The sequence below is a fragment of the Silene latifolia genome, chromosome 11 (genome assembly GCF_048544455.1).
Source record: "Silene latifolia isolate original U9 population chromosome 11, ASM4854445v1, whole genome shotgun sequence".
NCBI classification, from domain to species: domain Eukaryota; kingdom Viridiplantae; phylum Streptophyta; class Magnoliopsida; order Caryophyllales; family Caryophyllaceae; genus Silene; species Silene latifolia.
In genome coordinates this window covers 16,333,815-16,356,012 of record NC_133536.1, presented here as the reverse complement: position 1 = coordinate 16,356,012, position 22,198 = coordinate 16,333,815, and the positions used below count along the sequence as shown (strand labels likewise).

Here is a 22,198-nt window from a genome sequence, read left to right as displayed (position 1 = left end):
ATACAAAAGGCACGAAACCGAGGTAAAATCTATCTATAAAATATAATTAAAAGGCTACATAAAACATATAATTTTAATTCACATGGCATTTTATAGAGGTTAATACTAATTCATCTATATTAATTACTTAATTATTTATTTTTATACAATATTATAAAAAGGCAAAACTATGTATTAAAAAGTTAATTATCTCCAAAATTGTCACATGCTTATAAGTACCAAAAAAATTAAAAAAAAAATAGTAGTTGCAATCACTAAAAAACTAATATAAACTCTTTATTTTCCTCTCATAAATTTGGTTATTAATCTACCTATTTATTCAACTTTAATTCCATAAGATAATTAAAAAGCAAGCGATACTATCTACCATTATTATTCTGAATGTCATATTTTAATTTCGGAAGATAATTTCTAAACCATTCTCATGCAAAGTAGATTGTGTAAAATAATAATAATAATAATAAAGCAAACCTTTCACATTCCATTTCTCCTTACACCATATTTATGTCTATATTAGACTTCATAATACTGAGAGAAATCTATAACTCTATAATCTAAATAAAAAATCTATAATCTATAAATCTAATTAAAAGGCAAACCAAACTATCTACCATAATCTATATGTCATATTTAATTACATACGATAATATCTTAAACCACTCTTGTATAAAGTAGACTTTGTAAAAATAAAAATAAAAATTATAATTATTAGTAATCAAGCAAACCTTATACATTCTATTTCTTCTTACTCCTTATTTATGTTTATATTAAATTTCATAATAATGACAAAAATGATGCTCAAAACTCAAAAGTCATGAACCTTGATTCATATTTATACTTATATTAAATTTGATAATAATGAAAAAATGATGCTCAAAAGTCATAAACGCATCCTCAATTGTTTATATATTTTTGTTGGAAGGCAAATTTGTAAACCAAAATTTTTCTCATCCCTATTGTTTGTAGAACTAAATGTGTCACTAATCTTCCTATGATTCTATTCCAATTAAGGTAAATGTATTAAGGCTTTAGATTATTAACTAATTTATTTCTTTTTTAGTACAAGTTCCATTGGTATGAAGTTTTGATCAGATTTTTCAACTTCATCGTATGTATTTGTTTTGTTCTTATTTAGGGTCTACCAAGATTTGTGGTGTTGACCTATTCAAAGGTTAACACACTTACATATATAAGACTTCATTTATATTCCCTCTTTCTTTCCCTATTTAAGAGGAAGTTTAAGTTAATAACGATAATATTGTATAAAACAAATTCCACTTTTTTTGTTAGTTAATTCGCACTAATTACTGAGTTACTTTTTTATAGGGACGATTCATTGGAGAAACAAGACTATATGGAGAAGGAAAATATTAGGATTGCTTAAAGAACTATATATTAAAAACTAAGTGTAAGATTGACGACATCAACGTGAATGAGTAATAGTTTTTTAGTTTTTTTTTTCAACTGTATTTTTTATTGTAGTATTTGTTGATTTTTTTTTTCATTATTTTACCTTTGAAAAAATAGCACTCTTTAATTTATCGACTTTGATCTTTATGTTAACATGTAAATGCCCGTATTTTTAGTACACGATCTATCAAGAATTATTCACGAGGTAATCTTACTATGCGATTTGATATTTTATAAAGTCTCAATTACTAGAAACACTAAAAACATCACACTAAAAACAAAATATCCCGTGAAATTCACGGGCCACAAAACTAGTTTCTTTTAAAAAACCGGTAAAGATAATTCAAACTTGTAAACAAAGAGGATCAAATGGCATTAAGTAATTAACCCTAAGTCCCTATTAATATTAGTGGCAGCCACAATAAAACTCCCATCATTAGGCAATCAACCCTTCCTCTCCCCTCCTCTCCAGTCTCCCCCACAAAAAAACCCAGAAAAACATCTGAATCAACAACAGTCTGTACTCTGTAGTACTTTACTGTTACCTTAAAATCACAGACCAAAATCACACATCAATCTTCACTTCCATTTCAGAGAGAGAAAGAGACTTCACAAGTCACAACATTTCATTAAAATCTCTAAAATCTTCCATTTTTCTTCTCTTTCTCTCTCTAAAACTCAACAAAAAAAAAAAGTCAAACCCCATTTTTACTAATTACTCTCACTAATCTTTTTAATTACTCACTAATTACCCTTTTGAATCCTTTAGATCTCTACTAATTTCTTCAAATCTAGTCAATAATCTTCAAAATTAATCACTACCCATTTCAATTAACCCATCTAATTACAATACCCATATCTCCAATCCTCTCAAATTCGCCAAATATGTCAAACGACGCCGTTCAGATCCAGTTACCGCGTCGTTTACCTGATTTTCTCCAAAGCGTAAACTTAAAGTATGTCAAGCTTGGTTATCATTACTTAATGACTAACCTTTTGAAACTTTGTTTGATTCCATTAATATCCGTTATACTAATCCAAGCGTCGCAAATGCAATACGACGACGTTTATCAACTATGGCTACACCTTCAGTATAACCTCGTAAGCGTCATTATCTGTTCCACAATACTCGTATTCGGCTCCGCCGTCTATTTCTTGACCCGACCCAGATCCGTTTACTTAGTTGACTTCTCCTTATACCATCCACCGAGTCACCTCCGAGTCGAGTTCAACGACTTTATTCAACACTCGAGGTTAACCGGGGACTTCGACGAGTCGTCACTCGAGTTTCAAAAGAAGATTCTAGAACGTTCTGGACTCGGGCAAGAGACGGTTGTTCCGGTCGCAATGCATTCGGTTCCGCCTCGCCCGACAATGCAGGCGGCACGTGAGGAGGCGGAAAATGTCATGTTTGGAGCACTTGATAATTTATTTGAAGAAACCCGAATTAACCCGAAACAAATAGGGATATTAGTTGTTAATTGTAGTTTATTTAATCCAACTCCTTCATTATCCGCCATGATAATAAACCGTTACAAATTACGTGGAAATATTCGAAGTTTTAACCTCGGCGGAATGGGATGTTCCGCCGGGGTTATATCAATCGATCTCGCTAGAGATCTTTTGCAAGTTCATAGGAATACGTATGCCGTAGTCGTTAGTACCGAAAATATTACGCAAAATTGGTATTTCGGGAATAAAAAGTCAATGTTAATTCCCAATTGTTTATTTCGAGTTGGTGGTGCTGCGGTGTTGTTGTCGAATAAGAGAATTGAACGTCGTCGATCAAAGTATCGACTAGTCCATGTCGTCCGCACCCATCGTGGTGCGGACGACAAGGCATTTAAGTGTGTGTATCAGGAACAGGATGAGATTGGTAAGACTGGTGTTTCATTGTCTAAGGATTTAATGGCGATAGCTGGGGAAGCATTGAAAATAAATATTACGACTTTAGGACCGTTGGTGTTACCGGTTAGCGAGCAATTGTTGTTTTTCGGGATGTTGGTGGCTCGGAAAGTGATGAACTCGAAACTTAAACCGTATATACCGGATTTTAAGCTTGCGTTTGATCATTTTTGTATTCATGCTGGTGGGAGAGCGGTAATTGATGAATTGGAGAAGAATTTGCAACTTAGTGAAGTTCATGTTGAGGCGTCTAGGATGACCCTTCATAGGTTTGGGAACACGAGTTCGAGTTCAATTTGGTATGAGCTTGGTTACATTGAGGCTAAGGGAAGGATGAGGAGAGGTCACCGGGTTTGGCAAATTGCGTTTGGGTCCGGGTTTAAGTGTAATAGCGCGGTTTGGCAAGCGCTAAGGAATGTTAAGCCTTCGCCTAAGAGTCCTTGGTTGGATTGCATTGAGAGGTACCCGGTTCAAATAAGTGCTTAATTGTAGTTTTAATGATTTGGGGTCAGCTGATATGTATTATTCGTTATATGAACCATTTTTGTCATGTGGTAAATTGGTAATCGAGTTTTATCACATCATCAAATCTAAAACATGGCGAAAATAAAGAGAAATCAGATCCTTTTGTTAGATTGATCATATTTTGTTAGAAGATTTTAATGATCTTAATTGTTGTATGATTTCATTGTTTTGAAATGGTGGGTGTACTGTTGCTGAATTTGTGAAATTAAATGTCAAATGATCATATTGAAAATGTGTGGTTGAGTTTGTTAAAGCACAAATTCTTATTTGAGATAGTGACTTTTCGTTTGAAGCATCAAACTGGCATATGTGACCATTTTATGGTTAAATGATACCACGATGGTGTAGCCTGTGTTACAGCTTATGCTAACTTGTTTTTTAATAATGGTCACATTTGATTGTAAAATGGCTATAAAATCTTGTCTTATTATTTCAGACCAAAATGGCCCGTCTGAAGCAAGACCCACCATTGTTAAAGTTATGTTTCTCTCATTTTGTCCCATCTTTTCTGGATTTTACATCAAGGTACAAGACAATTTTCACAATTTGTGGAATAATTCATTCATACAGTAGCAATGAGCTGTAAATGGCTAAAACAGCAATAATTATGTTGGTATCGTTTTTCAATACCACCCTCTCATATGCGTTTATATAAGGTTTATCATTTTAATAAATCTTACACATTATACATGAGAGAAGACTCAATATATTTTTTATTAGACTGCTAGTAATTGACTCACTGTGACAGATATGCATTCATGTGATGGTCCCATGTATTCAGCTGTACAGGCATCTAGTCCCCAAATTTGACAGCTGATTTGTGATTGGAAGTTGAATGTTAGATGAAGTCATAATTTAGTGATTAGTTTGAAATGATCAACTAATGAATGGGTATAAAGCAATTAATTTATTTAGTCAATTATGAAACTTTATGTCACAAAAGCTTAAACTCATTTTTTAATTACTCAAAAGGTTGAACTAGTTTTCAGGTCCGGCAATTGTCTTAGACTCTTCTTAGGTTAGATTCTTTTTCCGCGTATAGAGAACCACAAGGATGATTTTAATACAAACGGGGTTTGAAATCAGATCATGAGTATCACCACTCATAACTTTATCAAATAAGTTAGTTGACATTTGCTTCTTAGATTAGATTTGAAACATAAAAAATGTGTGTTATTGATATTAATGTGTTTGTAAGGCAATTTGATAATACATGAATCTTGTTAAGTGAGACGGGTCTCGTACGAAATTTCCGTGTGAAGGTATATGGCTTGTTGATTGAAGGTAAAGGAGGATAAATAACATTTATGCATTATGTAGTAGTTTGAAATCACAATTTCAACTATCTAGCTTGTGAGTATAAATGTCAAGTTAACTTTTTCTTTCTCCTTAGGGTGTGTTTGGATAGCAAAAGTGGAGGGAAAGGAAGGGGAGGGAGAAGGAGGGAAGAGAAAGGGATGGAAGGGAAGGGGAGGGAGAATGGAGGAGGTCATTTTCCCTCCAAATCTTGCCTTTGTTGGAGAGGAAATAATTTGGCTTGGAGGGGGGAAGTGGAGGGATTCATTTTCCCTCCCCTCAAAATCCCTCCACCTCCATTTTGCTAACCAAACAAAGGATTTATCATCCCTTCCTTTCCCTCCCCTCTCTTTCCCTCCAAATCCTCCTATCCAAACACACCCTTAATGTTAGATAAGCCTAAATATGGACAAAGTAATACGGAGTACTTAAAAGGAAAATGAGATAGCGACTAGCGGGTAGTTTTTGTTTATAGATCAAAGTCGACTTTCAAAATGTTTGCCTAGTTCTTCGTTTGAGCACGTTTTGTATCCCCAAAATGTTAATTACCTTGATTAATTAACAAAAAACAAATGCTAATTACAATCAATTACAGACGACATTCAAAACTAACCCGAAATTTACAAGATTACAAGAAGGTAACAATCACAATTGAACAAACAATATCCTAAGTCAAATGTCTAGCTAAAATCTTGTTCTGATTTTGCAACCACAACTGCTGCTGTGTCTCTACAGCTGTAGTATTAGTAATTGATCCAAAAGGATCATTCTCAATGCCGAAACTGCTATTTTGCTCATCCATGTCTATACTATTAGCTCGAAAGGTTGGTGCTGCTTGAAATCGGGGACCTGATGAAAACAAGTCATCACTGTCTGCAGGATTAAATGGGACTATTGCATTCCCGTCTCCTAAATCCGCAGAAAATGATGTTGAATGACCAAAACTGTTGGTAGCATTGCCAAAATCACCAAATAAGTCCACTGGTAGACTCTGGTGACTGACCTGTCTGTTAATATTGGCCTTACTATCAGTAAAAAAATTAGGTGGGAAATCATCTCCAAACTCGGCCTTAAATGTTTGTGGAGCAATACCCTTATCAGTCGGAAACCCACCCGAGATAGATGGGAAGTCAAGATTACTGGCATTGACAGTGCAGAAATCATCTCCAAATTCGGCCTTAAATGTTTGTGGAGCAATTCCCTTATCAGTCGGAAAACCACTCGAGATAGATGGGAAATCAAGATTACTGGCATTGACATTGCAGAAATCATCTCCAAACTCAGCCTTAAATGTTTGTGGAGCAATTCCCTTATCAGTCGAAAAACCACCCGAGGCATTATCATTAAATTCAGGTTGAAAACTAGTATGGCTTAAATCGCCTGGAAAACCGCCTTCTGGAAAATGGGAATCAAAACCAGTTTGAGCAAAGGAGCCGAATAAGTCATTATCGGTAAGAGGATCAGCTCCAATAATACCATTCAGATCATCCATTGTATCCTCTAAGAATGGATTACTATAATTATTTTCAAGAGATAGCGGCGAATTTGAGGTACTTGGATTAACACCATTAGCATTAAAACTGCTGAAAAAATCGACATCATTATTTGTCGAATTGTCATAGTTATGATTATTAGTTTCTGAAGGATGCTGGTCAGAAGTGTCAAATAAAACCAACTCCCAACCTTCATTCTCATTCGGTTCAAAACCCGAATCTTGAAATTCAGGCGGAGGCGATGGACCGTCTAAAGATAAAAGATCCAAAACCGAGTTAATCCCCCGGTGATCAGTCGGGTCAGATCTTACAGAAGCACTGTCATTTTCCTCGAAAATATCTTCACCCTGGGGCGAGTTTTCTCTACCTGGATCAGAGTACCTATCCGGACTGAACCCGGGATCAGTGCTTATAAGGTCTTCCAACGACGTACATTGGGACCCACCATACTCTGACACGGCCCGGTCCCTACTCCCTAGGTCAGACCGAGTAATAGACCTTGGATCGAACTCTCTTGGGCTAGGTGGCGGTAGACTAGTACTAATTCCCGGTACAACACCGTTTGAGCCAGGAAAAGAGGATTGGTCCTTGAGAAATTCTTGAAGAGTTTCTATTAATTCGTCTGATATTTTATGGACACTCGGGTATTCTGCGCTCCGTCCAAGACCAATGGCTTTACAGACGTTATGAAATAAGCCGAGTTCCTCAAATTGCTTAGAGGCCTTAGCACAAGTTTGGTAAACACTTACGCAATTGTTGTATTGTAAATGGAAAAATCCGTCTATTAATAAGGCTAGACCATCTGAGATATCCCGGTATAGCTCAAAAGACTCTTGGACTATGGCGTATAGGCAAGTTTTCACTAGCCGGTTTGTTCTGGCTATTCCGGTTGGCTGTGAGGCTATCGCTCGGTCTAGCAGCCTTTGCCAGTGTGTTATCCTGTCATTTGGATCAATTTATATTAATTAGGTTCACATTTTATTTTCACACCCATGTTACACAATGCACCAAATAAAGACTCCCAAATTGATATGACCAGTTTAGACCTGTGCTCCAGTAGACGAACCTGAATGTGACTCGAACTCTGAATTGACGCAATTGGGCCCGATTTTTTATGGTCATGAAGTTGCCTTATCCCTACATGACCCAATAAAAATACCAAGTATATTCAAAAGGATGCATGCGCGAAATGACGTACTTGTACCACAACCTAATAACCCGATTGCCAAGTCTAGACGTATCTAGACCTGGCCCGAATAACACGACCCGACACCCAAACTCAAGGCCCAAGTTTGACTTTAACCCGACTCGAATGTTTATTGTTGCACACTGATTATTATTCATAAATATAACTTGATAATAGTTGATCATGAAATGACCCGAATCAGAAATGACTTGGCTTGGACCCCTGAGCTCTGCAAACCCAAAATTGACCATATACCAGAACCTGACCTGATTGGCCCGTTTGTCAAGTTTAGATGCACCTAATTGTAGTTATGTATCAACCTTTCAAACCATGTGAAAGTTAGTGCATTTTGTACGGAGTACATAACTTCACAGCCTCACAGGGTCACAAGTCACAATGTACATGTATGAAGAATTAGTTAATAGAAAAATCACAATACATACATGATACATAGCAAGAATCTTGTGAATTGCAAAATTTGAACAGAAATTCACAATATTCAAGTAAATAAAAAAAACCTACAAATAGTCTATATGTTGAAACACAAATTCTCATTTGTAAAACGTCACAAGCATGTGACGTCTCTCAACCGATTAAAATAATGTTAAAAAGGGAAGGTGGTTGTGAGATGTCACAAGCACCTTTTCGTCAAAAGCAAGAATAGCTGATGTTGAAAACAATACCTGTCTAGGAGGACATTAGGCTTCATGTCGCGAACAAACGGCAAATTCCTCCTAGGATAACCCCTTGTTTTACCAGATTGATAATGAGATGTACGGCGTTGAAGCTTACCCGTAAGAAAACAATCAAGTCGCTCGTCTAGGTAAAGAGCAAACGTCCGAACAAAGGCCGTAAAATCCCAAGGACAAGAAGTATTCGATTCATCGCGAAACGACGTAATATTAAGGATCTTATACCCACGTTTCATTGCATGAAGGACTTCCTTAGGAAAATGTGGGTCCCCATCTTGGAAAAGTCGGAGTACAAGCATGAGTGACTTTACTGCCACGACCCAATTTTTAGTCCGTCCAATGCGACGTCCTAAGGCTCTAGCACAGGACCTCGCATAGGACCTATTTGAGGACACGTGCTGGAGGACCTCCATCACGTGTCGCTCATCTACGGGTACCTCATCATGGGTTGTAGCCCTTAGGATCGCGACTTCAAGACTTGATGAATCCGCGCCACCTACCTTTGCTAGGCTTATGCTCGTTTGGTCCTTAACTACCGCGATTGCCTTCTTAAATTTACTCGGCATTGTGTTTTGTAATTTGTTTTTTTTTTTTCTAACTCAATGATGAAATTCTCCCCAATATGATTTAAAAACTCGTCTAATTATACCGAAAGATGCTTAAACATTTAGATTTATTCATGCATTTTACGATATTAATGTAACGCGTATCATGAAAAACACTATTTTGTGCCCGTGTTAGTAATCTAATTTGGAGAAAAATTCGACAAATTTTTTGGTAACAAAAATGTTGGAGAAAATTTTTAGGAAAATTTGGAAGATTTGATTGATGGGATGCTAAAGAATTGGAGGCAAAAAAAAATGAATGGTGGAAAAATGAAGCTAAGAAAGGGAGGGAAATTAAAGTTAGTGGGAGGCAATAAGAGACTCTAATTTCATGTTCATTGATAAATGATTTGTTGGCTTTCTATAACGTGACAAAGACTATCACGACGAACATATTGTCCGTCTTTGATTTGTTCGTTATATTCGTTAGATTTTGTTATGTTTGTGACATTTTTGTTAGTTATTGAATTATGAACGGCTGAATGCCACCTTTAAATTTTTCTTTGGTGAAAATAATCTAAAGGTGAGATTATCAGTCAACTCACCAAAATCTTAAATCTTTGCCACATCAGGTTTTTTACTAACTTTTATTATTTATTTATCGGTTTTTTCCCATGGTACCCTTGAACTTTGACAGATTACACATGGTACCCCTCATTTTAAGTTTCTACATATAGTACCCATGTGTTTAACTTTTTCTTTCCCAAAATACCCTTGGCAGACTTTCCGTCATAACGCCGTTAGTTTATATCTTCTAAACACACTTTACCATCCCTAATCTTCTATCCTTTTGTTTTACACTTCAAGCCTAATCTCACATTCTCAAATCTCAATCATCCCCTCCATCACCACCACCACCACCACGCGCGACCCCCACAGCCAACGACACCATCCAATCCCACCACCACCACTGATGACGCCACTCTGCCACCCTCTCGCTGGCGACGTGTCTCTCTCTCTCCCCCTTCCTCTTGATTATTGCCTTTATCACTCCAATATTCATAACCTTGATTCTAATTCGGTAAACAAACAATTATATAACAACTAAGCTTTCCCAATGAAGTACAACTATGGTGAAGATCCTAAACGAAATCAGTAGCCATAATCAAGTAAGAACACAATCCAATGGAGCTGACAATAAACAAGCAATGGCACAAGAAAAATCGGCAAAGAATGGCAAGAAAAGAATATTCCTGAGAAGAAAACCCGAGTAGGGGAATCAACCCAAATTCAAGATCAACCCAAATGAGTAAACACTAATCCGATCAAAACCCAAATTCCAAAATCAGAAATTCAGGTCTTAATATAATTGATCTCTTTCTCCTACATCGATCCTTTAGTTTCAAAGATTATAGGAACAATTGACAACAATAATCCCACCTTTCACCTCTCTTCCTAAAATAATCCCACCTTTTATTAATCTCAAAATAGTCTCACCTTCCTATCCTATCTTCTTTTAACAAACCATATGACTTGTAACCTGGTTAACCGGTTACTTAATCGAAACAAAGTAAGAATCACCTAATGAAAGGTGTTTTGATGTGCTTAATAAGATGTGAGTCATGTGACCATAAAAAGAAAATGTTCTTAATAAAGATCAGAACTACTAAACTACATTGACAATCAACAAATGTTATGCATATATATGACTGCCGTCTTATGTACTCTTCCTCCATTACTACATATGCATCACTATTCATTGTCTTCCTTCCAAAGTTGCTCTCTCTTTGTGCACAAAAAGTCTACCAGCGCAATTGAACTGGCCGCAATTACGGAATCTCCGGCAACGTAATAGAATCTCGGTGTGTTGTGTTTTAGGAGGGCCATAAAAAGTATTACCCTTTATTTTTTGGTTAAATCGATGGTGGGTAAGAAGGTTTAATGGTGATGATGGAGATGTGAACATGCTAAGAGACGGGTATTAAAAGTGGGTAGATGAGAGAAGCAGTCAAATTGTTTTTTTAAGGGATAAATCACTCACTTAACCTGATATTATAGATAACGTTTAAATAGGGCTCATTTCAAGAACATGGAGTGTAAAGGTGGAATTATTTTAAGAATAACAAAAGGTGGGAGTACTTTGGGAAGAGAGGTAAAAGGTGGGATTACTCTTGTCAATTATTCCAAGATTATATTGTTGCTTTACCTTCGCAACAACAATCAATTCATTATCGGCATCACCATTATCATGATCATGATCAAGGTGTTCTTGAATTTGAGTAGAGATTTGAATAAGATTGAAACGAAGATCAGGTTTACAACGTCGAATAATGCGGCGTTAAATGTATGGAACTTCGATGACTGAACTTAGATGGTTGTTGCGGTGGTGGTGGTGGTGGATGAGCAAGAAGTGGTTGTAGTTGAAGAAGATGGAGGGCGAGATGAATTGGGGAAATTGGGATTTTCATTGGAATCCCGCCCTAACCCCTAACCCAACCGTTTCGGATGGTGGCGTCATCAGTGGTGGTGATGGGATTGGGTGGTTCCGTTGGCTGTGGTGGTTGTGGGGGTCGCGTGTGGTGGTAGTGGGGGTGGTTGTGGTAGAGAGGAAGAGTGAAATTAGGCTTGAATTGAAGGTGTAAAACAAGAAAATGAAGATTAGGGAGGCTAAAGTGTGTTTAGAAGATCTTAACTAACGGCGTTATGACGGAAATTCTGTTAGGGTATTTTGGGAAAGAAAAAGTTAAACACAGGGGTACCATATGTAGAAACTTAAAATGAAGGGTACCATGTGTAATCTGCCAAAATTCGAGGGTACCATGGGAAATTTCCGTTTATTTATTGTTCAGACTCACCTCAGACTTATCTCAGACTTTATATATTAACATTATCAGTCAGACCCACCTCAGACTCTACTTTTTCACTTTACTTGAGAAAATGTGGGGTTTAAGAAAAAAAAAAAACAGAAATAATATAACATTGTCATTCATTCATTGTACGTCTTCTTTTAATAGTGGGGTCAAGACTCATGTAGAGTTTAAGTCGAATCTTGGATTTTCAAGACTCTACTTAAAACTTTGTCAAGACTTTATTAAAAGTATAATAGATTATTGGTAGTCTTGAATGAGTCTTGTCTTAAGACTCACAAAATTATCTCAAAACTACCAATAATCTTAGCCTAAATCTCATTCTCTGTTTTGTACGACGTTGTGGACCTCAGTTTTTACCAACTCTAATGGCAGGACCTTATTATGTGAGTAAAAAGTCAATTAGGTGTCCTACATGGCTACATGGGAGATGACTGATGAGAGTGAATCATGAATTACGATGGAATTTATGAGGCTCGATATAAATTAATAAAAAAAATTGAGTTCTTTTCTACTACGCCCTCCAATTTCCTATGTTGTTTCTCTTTTTTTTTTCCGTCCAATTTTATTGTTGTTCCCTCTTTTCTATTTTGGACAAGTTTGTGTGGTAAAAAATCAATCACATGTAGGTTTATGTATATTGTATGGTCCAAATTGATTCTCTTAATTCCTGGGCAAAAAAGAAGAGGGAACAACATAGGAAATTGAAGGGAATACTTGTTACGAAAGAATGAAAAGTTAAGGTTTGATAATTTGGATGGCATTGTTGTTGATTGAGTGTTTAATTTGCAACTTTGCATAGAACGCATTGGTCAATTATTTGAGTCGAATTTGTAGGATTCATGATTAATGGCATTGTGTCACCTTCCCCTTCTTATTCCTTTGAAGAAATCAGTTTTTTTTTTTTTTTTTTTTTTTTAGTACGCATTTCTTTGTTTTTAATGACATTGTCGACCTTCAACTCGTTGGTGTTTAACTTGACAATGTTTTGGATCCAATGTCGTGCTAAAATGGGTCGTGAGCTGTGTTAGTTAGCTTAACAGGTCGAGTGCCCGTGTGTCCACTTTCATCTCTAAGCGTGACCCAATCTAATCCAACAGTATCCGGATATCGAGGCCATCAACACCTCCTTGGTATTTAATTAGGGAACAAGTAATTATTAGTGAATTAATTATTGATCGAGCAAGTGAACCGAAGATAAAGGACCCATCACATTTTATTTTGCTTGATTTGGGCTACATCTTTGGCTACGACTCTACAGCATCCAACTTTGAGAAAATACTTGCGTTCTTCTGGAGGACGTCCTTCTTACCCTCAAAAGGAGAAGGACTATCCTCCTCATTTCCATTTTGGTCCTCCTTTTAAGAGTGTAAGAAGGACGTGCGCAAGTATTTTCCCCAACTTTGATGCATTTCTTGTAGCTTCACAGTTCACGCCCTCATAAATCATAACCACCAACGATATATTTATTACCTCCATCTACCCAAAATTTGGAAAATTCTTCGTTTTTTTTTTTTTTTTTTTTTTGGTTCAATTCATTTTTATTACCTTCAATTCTTCATATAGAGCACTAAATTGGACCGCTTTCAAGGCTTGAGCTACTTACTAACCAAATGTATACCTACCTCTGGTACTTCCTAACCAAATGCAATAAACTCAATGACACATCCATTGTTTCTGTAGGGCTACTGCGCCCCAATTCCAATTCCATCATTCAATCTTATCCTTGCTATTAATAATAGAACGATTTTTTTAATGTGTGTTCACGAATATAAATTAAAAATCCTAATAAGGAAATACCGAGTATATTTTAGAAAATACAGAGCGAAACTACGAGATGAAGTAGTAATTAACAAACTCTCAAAGAGACTCTCCTCTCGTGACATAATTTCGGACCAGTTTAAATTTCATCAGACCTTGGACGAAATTTTAGGCTTTGAGCATGGTAAACCATGAAAACGGGTATATTAACGAACCCTCGTAGAGGCTCTCCTCCAGTGACATAATTTAGAGGTTGGAGCCTCTTTATATTTCATTAAATCGAAGACGAAACCTTGAGCTTTGAGCATGTTAAACCATAAAAACGGGTTTGAATCACATCTATAAGAAGGATAAAGAGTTCACTTCATTACCCCAAAAGCCGTTTCATCTTAAAACCAATCGATAATAGAACTAATAATTACTCCATCCATCTCGGTCAATTGTTGTCCTTTGGTTTTGGCACAAAGATCAAGGAAAGAGAAGAGAGTCAATTATTAGATGACAAGTTGACTAAATTGAGTGTGAATTATCAAATTGCTCATCAAATGCATTCCTAAAATAAAAAAGACAACAATTGACGGAGACACCCAAAAATAGAATAGTAAAATGACCGGAACAGGGAGTAATTGATTAATATGACCTCATAACAGTAATAATTTGGTTCCCCCGCATTAATTTTGTTTTGGTGACCAGTGATTCTACCACATTATTGTTTTGCTATAAATGCATTTGTCAATAGTACACCCTTCTTTTCTAGACAAAATACTTGCTATATATATATATATCATACATGTATCTCCATTGTCAGTATACAAACTTAGAAACAAAAATTACATTTTTGAGTATAAATTTCTTGGTTAAAATCTGGTCAGTATACATTGTTCATCTAATTTGAGAAATCTTTAGATCTCAATTTAGAAAAAATGAACATTTTGAGTTGGTATGTTTCAGTATTATATAAGATCATGAAATTAATTGGATTGCAACCCAAAGAAGTAGAAATAGAGCCTGGAACTGTCATGCATTTCTTTGCTCCTTGTGAACGAGACAATAAAAAGCCAAATGTTGTTCTAGTCCATGGCTTTGCAGGTGATGCTCTTTATTCTTCGTTTTACGCGTCCATTCAAGCCATTTTCATACGTTTGTACAAATTATGTGAAAGAAATTTTGAACAAACGAATGAAAATGACAAAAAAGAGCTTGTAACATATACATAATAGTTATCATTTTATATGTTGCATTATATGTTTGTTCTCTTAATTAATGTTTAACATATACACTCATTGTTCTGGTCAATTCTTTACGTTTTCCTTATTTGGACTTTTCAGTCATTCCTTTTACATTTCTATTTTCAGCTTGAATGAATTAGTTGACAATTTTTAGCAGAGACGGTTTTAGAGCGAAAATAATTAAATTACTAAGATGTAGTTATCACAATGACATTTTATTCAAAGAGTCTACGGTTTGAGGACTTGTTATTGTTTTCTTTCCGAATTTTTATTGTTTAATACGTAGTAGTAAAATAGTGATTTTTGACTTCCCGGGATAAAAACATTTTCTATGTATACTCGAACCCTTATTACCGAATACCGAGATCCTAGAATCGCCCCTGTGTGTTAGTTGTTTTTTCACTTATTATATTTTTTAAAACGTGTCATCACTCAACCAACGTAATTATGTAAAAAAACAAACATATAGAATTGACTGGAATCGATACAAAAAAGCGAACCACATCGCTAACCCATCCATGGTATTACAGGTGATGGTCTTACTACATGGCAACTACAAATGATATCCTTAGGGAAAAAATACAACGTATATGTACCAGATCTAATCTTCTTTGGCAAATCACATTCAACAAGAAGTGAAAGAAGCACAAGATTTCAAGCAGATTGTTTAGCAAAAGCACTAAAAAAGTTGGGAGTTGAGGAGAAATGTGTATATGTTGGATTTAGTTATGGTGGATTTGTGGGATTTCAATTTGCAGAACATTATCCTGAATTAGTTGGTTCAATGGTAATTACAGGATCATCTGTAGCCTGGTCTGAATCCCTAAATAAAAAGGCTTTGAATAGAATTGGGTTTAATTCTATGGCTGAAGTTTTGTTGCCTACTACTGTTGATGGTGTCAAGACTTTGCTTGATGTTGGTTCTTATAGCTTCCCTCCTATGCCTAAATTCTTTTATAAACACTTTCTTGAGGTAATTTTCTCACAATTTTTTTTTTGTTTGTAATGGTGCAAATCTAGACCTGGTAAAATTGATCCGATCTGAATGATTAGATCCAAATAATCCGACACCTAAAGTGAGCAACCGAGTATGAGCAGGACCTGAATTGACCATACTCTATATGACCGACCTGAATGTTATTGTTATAAATTAACCATTATTCCTAAATTGTTTGAAAATAATAGACCTCCTGAATGTTATTGTTATAAACTAACCATTATTCCTAAATAACTTGAAAATAACAGACCTCCTGAAAGTGATCTTAACCCGAAATGACTCGATCCGGTCCGATTTGTCTCAAATCGGCCTTTTAAAGTTGAACTGACCTGACCAGATCCGAAGCCAACCCGATTGTCACGTTTACCAGGTCTAGGTACAGCACGGATAAATTTGTTGTTGATAGGATTTGCGCCTAAGTCATAAGTATCACTTTTGATAAAGCTACTATTTTATTTAATATTTTTCACCTTATTTAATGATATAGGTAATAGGCTAATAGCTGTGACAATTTTTAAAAAGTCTTCGTTTGCATGTCTTTATATTTTTGTTTCTTGACAGGTTATGTTTAATAACCGAAAGGAGAGAGCTGAACTGTTAGCAGGTCTTGTGGTTCCAGACGAAAATGTTAGCACCCATCAATTTAAACAGGTTAGTACGATTTTACGAGTAACTTACCGCAGTTAAAAATTAAAATCATTCAAATTTACTCTACTTATTTGCAATTAAACTATGCGTTTTTTTCTTTTTAAAAAAGAATGATCTAAAAAGTTGTTGAGTAATAATTTCACTTTTTAATTGAATTTCTTTGCTGTAGACAATTCATCTGCTGTGGGGCAAGGAAGACGTACTTACGGACGAGGAAGCGGCAATAAGCTTGCAAGAGTACGTTCACCATAGATTTTAGAGTAACAATGAATACAGAGTAGTAGGAATTTCATTCACTAAAATCATATAAACATTTGACTGAAATATAAACATTTGACTGAAATATAGCTCACATATATTCAATTAACGTTGTGATTTTCGCACAATAATGATTGTTTTTAATTGACATTTACCATTATTACGTTTTGATTGACCTTGCACGGTTGCACCTTGCTACACCACGGGACTACACACGACATAATCGAGGGTTTTAGTGTTTTACTACTACGTTGCTTTTTTTATATATGACGTTTTTGTTTATAATGAAATCTTATGTGATGCAGAAGATTGGGTGGTAAAGGAATGCTGAAATTGGTTGAGAAGGCAGGACATCTTGTTCTTCAAGAAAGACCTTTTGTCTTCAACAAATACTTAAATGAAATGCTAGCCTCCTTGGCTAAAGAAAATTCCTACTAGATTCTTCTTGTGATTACCATTATCTTTATTTTCTCATTATTTGTACAAGACATACCCAAAACAAAAACAAAAACAAAAAATACTATGTACAATTATTGTGTGTGTATTAGTAGTAATTCAACTTTTACTTTAAACGTTCTATAGTTGGTTATGTAATCTCTATTATTTATCTCTTTGTGTTTTGTGTTACTTGTGGTATTTTTGTAAGTTGATGTTTAAATACCTATTTTAACAACTAGTATAGATCCCGCGTAAATGTCCAGTATTTTAGATAGAAACATTAAAGAAAATAATAATAAAAATGCTATTTAACTCAATTTGAAATTTAATTGTAAATTTATTATAATTAATATTTGTATTAATCGGTGGAAAAGGGATATTTCAGTATAATGCAGATGTAAATATAATATAACGAAAGCTCAATAACAGATACGATATAATAAAAGCCGAATTACATATATGATATAATAAAAGCCAATTATAGCCAAATACATTTAGGCGGGAAAATTTTGGAGAACTCTCATCCTTTTAGCAAAAGGGGGATTAATGCGCAGATGTCACTGGTTTCATAAACCAAAAAACAATAAAAAAAAAAAAAAATTAATCCCAGATATTTTATGTGCAATTCTATTTAATTTAGGAGTGTGTTTTACTACTTGTGTTCAGGCTAGGTTTAATACTAATCATACTTATATAAGAAAGAACTAAGGCTGTTAATTATTAGACATTGTTGCACGTTAATAATATACTTGACCTAGCTACATAAGCTCTTAGATAAAGTCGAACCTCGAAAGCTTTGATTTAGGGTTAAAGATGGTGAACATGATGAGTTCTTACAAGACAATGCTACACAATGTAATGAAATTAGCAGGGATGAGAACCAAACAAGTCGAAATCGAACCCGAGACTATAATGCACTTTTGGGTTCCATCTAAAACAAACAATAACAAGCCAAATATTGTTCTAGTCCACGGTTTTCAAGCTGACGGAATATTAACATGGCAATTTCAAGTTTTATCGTTACGAAAAAAATACAACGTTTATGTCCCTGATTTACTGTTCTTTGGTAAATCTTTTACTAGTAGAAGTGAAAGAAGTACAAGATTTCAAGCAGATTGTTTAGCAATTGGGCTAAAAAAGTTGGGTTTAGAGAAGAATTGTGTTTATGTTGGGTTTAGTTATGGTGGAATGGTGGGCTTTCAGTTAGCTGAGCATCACCCTGAGTTGGTGGGCTCAATGGTCATCACGGACTCGGTTTTGGCCGAAACCGAGTCCATAAGTAATAAGGCTTTGGAGCGAGTCGGGTGCTCGAATTGGTCGGATTGTTTGATGCCTACTACTGTTGAAGGTGTCAAGGTTTCGGTTGATATTTCTTCTAACAAGAAAAATTTCCCTAAAATGCCGGATTATTTCTTCAAGCATTATCTTAAGGTATCTCCTACGCTTACTTTGAATTGGTTTTTGTTGATACTGGATATCGATAAATAGATTGGGATTGCTTCGAATTATGTTTTTGAATATATAAAAGCCTAAAGGCAACGGATTAGATTGTTACTTACATAACTCTGATTCGTTTGACTAACCCTCTAAATTATATTTACCTGGTCTAAAAATTTTTATACCAAATAATTCGCTTTATTTGTTTTATATATAATTCATTTAAGATTTAATAGCGTTACCCGGCCTTTGTAGGAAATATGAACTTAATTGATCAAAAATACCCTTAATCGAGACGTCGTGTGGGTACACTGCCCTAATTCAGTTAGACCCCCACATAGGTGCTCCTTGGGTTCCTTGGTCACCAACTCCTGGGTTAACGTCTCCTTCCGCACAATGGTGCACTCCAAAGACAAAAGTGGGAATTGTTCTCAATTGGACATAAAATATAACAAAAGAGATGTTTTTTTTGTGTTTATGTATTTTTTGGATGATCTAAAACTGAGCAAATAGAAGGGGTTTTATAGCTGTTAGAAGACTCTAACAATAACATAGAGATGCCAGAATTAATGGCATTCAATCAAGCAATCAATAGCAATAAATCAGATAGTTAAGTGCAGATTTTATTGTGCAATTAACGGCTATATTTCAATAGCTAGAATCCGAGGAAAATATTTAGACCAAAATCAAAAAGGGACACACTGCACAACGTGCACGTGTCACGTGTCACTAGCCCGAGCCGAGTGTGACAATATTTATCACTTTTTAGTTTGGAGCAACATCATACTCTAACTTTTAAATAATATTTTTTTTGTATATATCTGGCCTTTAAAAATATTAAGTTAATTTTATTTGGAATAGGATAACATTCCCTCCTCAACCCAGGCAAATTAGGTGTGGTTCACCCATTAAAACACGAGAAAAATCTCTCGAAAATGCCGAAATTTTCTTATCAGCTTTCTTGTGTTACTTGGAGCTAGAATTGCACAATATTTACTAAGATAAAAATATACGTGTTCCGCGAAAAAATTACATAAATTAAAGTCTACAATGGTAGATTATGTATGTCACACTAACCTTGTGAAGCACGAATAAGTTGGACTATATAGTGATACAACTAACCCTTTATCAACCGAGCGACTGTGACATTACAAGTTATTTTTTTTTTTTTACTGTCAAAAAAAAAAAAAAAAAAAAAAAAAAAAAACTTCACTAGGGATTTAGATTGAGAAGTCAAGAACAAAAAAAAAAAGATAATGATGAACATAGTAACTTGTTACAAAACAATGCTAGAAAAATTGTTGAACTTAGCAGGGATGGAAGCTATAGAAGTCGAGATCGAACCCGGAACCATTATACATTTTTGGGTACCATCCCAAGAAAATAATAAAAAGCCAAATGTTGTATTAGTCCATGGTTTTGCAGGGGATGGCATACTAACATGGCAATTTTTAGTACTATCCCTTAGAGAAAAGTACAATTTTTATGTCCCTGACCTTTTGTTCTTCGGCCGGTCTTACAGTCGAAGAAGCGAGAGATCTCCGAAATTTCAAGCAGATTGTTTAGCATCTGGACTAAAAATCGTCGGCCTTGTGAAAAAATGTATAGTGGTTGGGTTTAGTTATGGTGGTATGGTTAGCTTTCAATTAGCGGAGCATCACCCTGAGTTGGTGGGCTCCATGGTTATTATAGGCTCAGTCTTGGCTGAGACTGAGTCTATTAGTTGCAAGGCTTTAGCGCGAATTGGGTTCGCTTCTTGGGTGGATTACTTGATACCTAGTACTTTTGATGGTGTTAAGGTTTTGCTTGATTATTGTTCTTACAAGAATAACTTTCCTAAATTGCCTAATTTCTTCTACAAACACTATTTAGAGGTATTCCTTGATAATTGCCTATCCCATAAAAATTTTGATTTATTTTTACTACGATTCGTATGATTGTGCTTGAAATTGACACGGTAAAGTGAATACGTAATTAATTGACTTATCACTCTTTTAATTCTATCTACGTTGTTAATTTGAATAATCTGGACTAAATTGTATCGTAAAGACAAAACATTTTTCGTTTCTAATGTGTCGTTTAATTATGATTATTCAGGTTATGTTTGAGAACAGGAAGGAGAGAATCGAATTATTAGAGGCTCTAGTGATCAAAGACGAAGATGTCACAAATCATCAATTTAAACAGGTATGTATAACCGCGTAGTTGAATATATTACACACTAGGTTTAAAGCCTATGTGTTGCAACAGAACTTAGTCGCTTACTTTGAGTTTTATTTAACGCCTTTTTAATTTACCTAAATATCACACTCTTTTTTCTGATCTTTTCATTATATATCTTTTATTATCACACTCTTTTTTTAGTCGATTAATATTTTTTTTTGTGGTTGCAGCCTATACATCTAATTTGGGGCAACCAAGACAAAATATTCGACATGGAAGTTGCGAACAACTTAAAAAAGTATGACATTCTACTACTTTATAATTTCTCTCGCATTTTATTTAATTTGAAGTGGCGTTAATCTATCTCAATTTATTAATAACATTATTTTTTTTCATTGCATATATATTTACTCTAATTCAAATTGTAATGCAGGAGACTGGGTGGCAAAACAAAACTACTTATAGTGGAGGAGGCAGGTCACCTGGCGTTACTAGAGAGGCCTTTTGTCTTTAATCAACGTTTGAGAGAAGCCTTGGACTCTTTCACAATGAATACTGAATCTTCGACCAACTAAACTAAGATGTAACACAAATTCTCATTATAGACGGACACTATCCGTCTATACGTATAGACGGATACCATTTTCCCTCACAAAATACCCATTTGCCATAAAGTGGGAAGCACATGGGGGTGTCCCACCTTATCCCCCCTACCCATTTTATTAGAGGTCTTTACCCGTCTATTCGCCCCACCCGTCTATACCAAGACCTACTGAAGATGTAATTTGTTACGAGAATTGTTATGTTTATGAATGATAATAGCCGCGACCTACACAGACTCCATGTATATGTTTTTATTTATGACATTTTTTGAGTTTATTTATGTTGTGTTTGTCGACATTCTATACATGTAATGTTAATCGTTGTGAATGAACAATAACCCGGATTGAGGAAGCTATCGAGACCAAACCTCTTACTTATAGAATTATCCAACTGCAATTACTACTCTATGTGTAATCTTTTTTTTTTTTTTTTTTTTTTTCTCTCTCTCTCTAAAAAGATCTTAACCTGTGTCTATTGGGTACATTTTAGAAAAAACTCTTATATCAATGATGATGATCTTTGCTTGCTTTCAATATTATTACCTTTGTGTGTCAGACGTTGATGATAACTGTGACTACGGTTTATAGTATATTGTCACGACGAACTATAAAAGAATGTTAGTAGGTAAACTTGAATCATTTCCTTGAGATGAGTTAAAAATACACTTTACAATCCAACTCGAATATCTAACCATAATACAATACAACAGGTACATTTAATTGAGTTTGGATCCTCTCCATTTCCT

At 35.2% G+C, this 22,198-nt stretch overlaps 5 protein-coding genes across 5 annotated transcripts; 4 read left to right on the top strand and 1 right to left on the bottom strand.

Annotated features, from left to right (window-relative positions):
• Window positions 1-1,831: 1,831 nt before the first annotated feature.
• LOC141611202 (3-ketoacyl-CoA synthase 4-like) lies at window positions 1,832-4,059 on the top strand. Its single transcript, XM_074429676.1, has one exon. The coding sequence runs from the start codon at window positions 2,296-2,298 to the stop codon at window positions 3,799-3,801; it is 1,506 nt and encodes a 501-aa protein (XP_074285777.1). The 5' UTR covers window positions 1,832-2,295; the 3' UTR covers window positions 3,802-4,059.
• A 1,600-nt stretch (window positions 4,060-5,659) lies between these two features.
• On the bottom strand, window positions 5,660-9,428 carry LOC141611201 (clathrin coat assembly protein AP180). The gene is made up of 2 exons (XM_074429675.1): window positions 8,499-9,428; window positions 5,660-7,568 (listed from the first exon to the last, which is right to left on the bottom strand). Exons 1-2 carry the CDS (start codon window positions 9,071-9,073, stop codon window positions 5,804-5,806), a joined length of 2,340 nt encoding a protein of 779 aa, XP_074285776.1. The 5' UTR covers window positions 9,074-9,428; the 3' UTR covers window positions 5,660-5,803.
• Window positions 9,429-14,433: 5,005 nt separating this feature from the next.
• On the top strand, window positions 14,434-17,419 carry LOC141611199 (uncharacterized). Its single transcript, XM_074429673.1, has 5 exons — window positions 14,434-14,769; window positions 15,440-15,882; window positions 16,468-16,557; window positions 16,724-16,791; window positions 17,118-17,419. Exons 1-5 carry the CDS (start codon window positions 14,604-14,606, stop codon window positions 17,248-17,250), a joined length of 900 nt encoding a protein of 299 aa, XP_074285774.1. The 5' UTR covers window positions 14,434-14,603; the 3' UTR covers window positions 17,251-17,419.
• Window positions 17,420-17,977: 558 nt separating this feature from the next.
• On the top strand, window positions 17,978-18,822 carry LOC141611200 (uncharacterized). Its single transcript, XM_074429674.1, has one exon. It carries the CDS (start codon window positions 18,064-18,066, stop codon window positions 18,736-18,738), a length of 675 nt encoding a protein of 224 aa, XP_074285775.1. The 5' UTR covers window positions 17,978-18,063; the 3' UTR covers window positions 18,739-18,822.
• A 1,076-nt stretch (window positions 18,823-19,898) lies between these two features.
• On the top strand, window positions 19,899-21,853 carry LOC141612739 (uncharacterized). Its single transcript, XM_074431517.1, has 4 exons — window positions 19,899-20,561; window positions 20,785-20,874; window positions 21,081-21,148; window positions 21,284-21,853. The coding sequence occupies exons 1-4, from the start codon at window positions 19,944-19,946 to the stop codon at window positions 21,423-21,425; spliced, it is 918 nt and encodes a 305-aa protein (XP_074287618.1). The 5' UTR covers window positions 19,899-19,943; the 3' UTR covers window positions 21,426-21,853.
• Window positions 21,854-22,198: the final 345 nt, after the last annotated feature.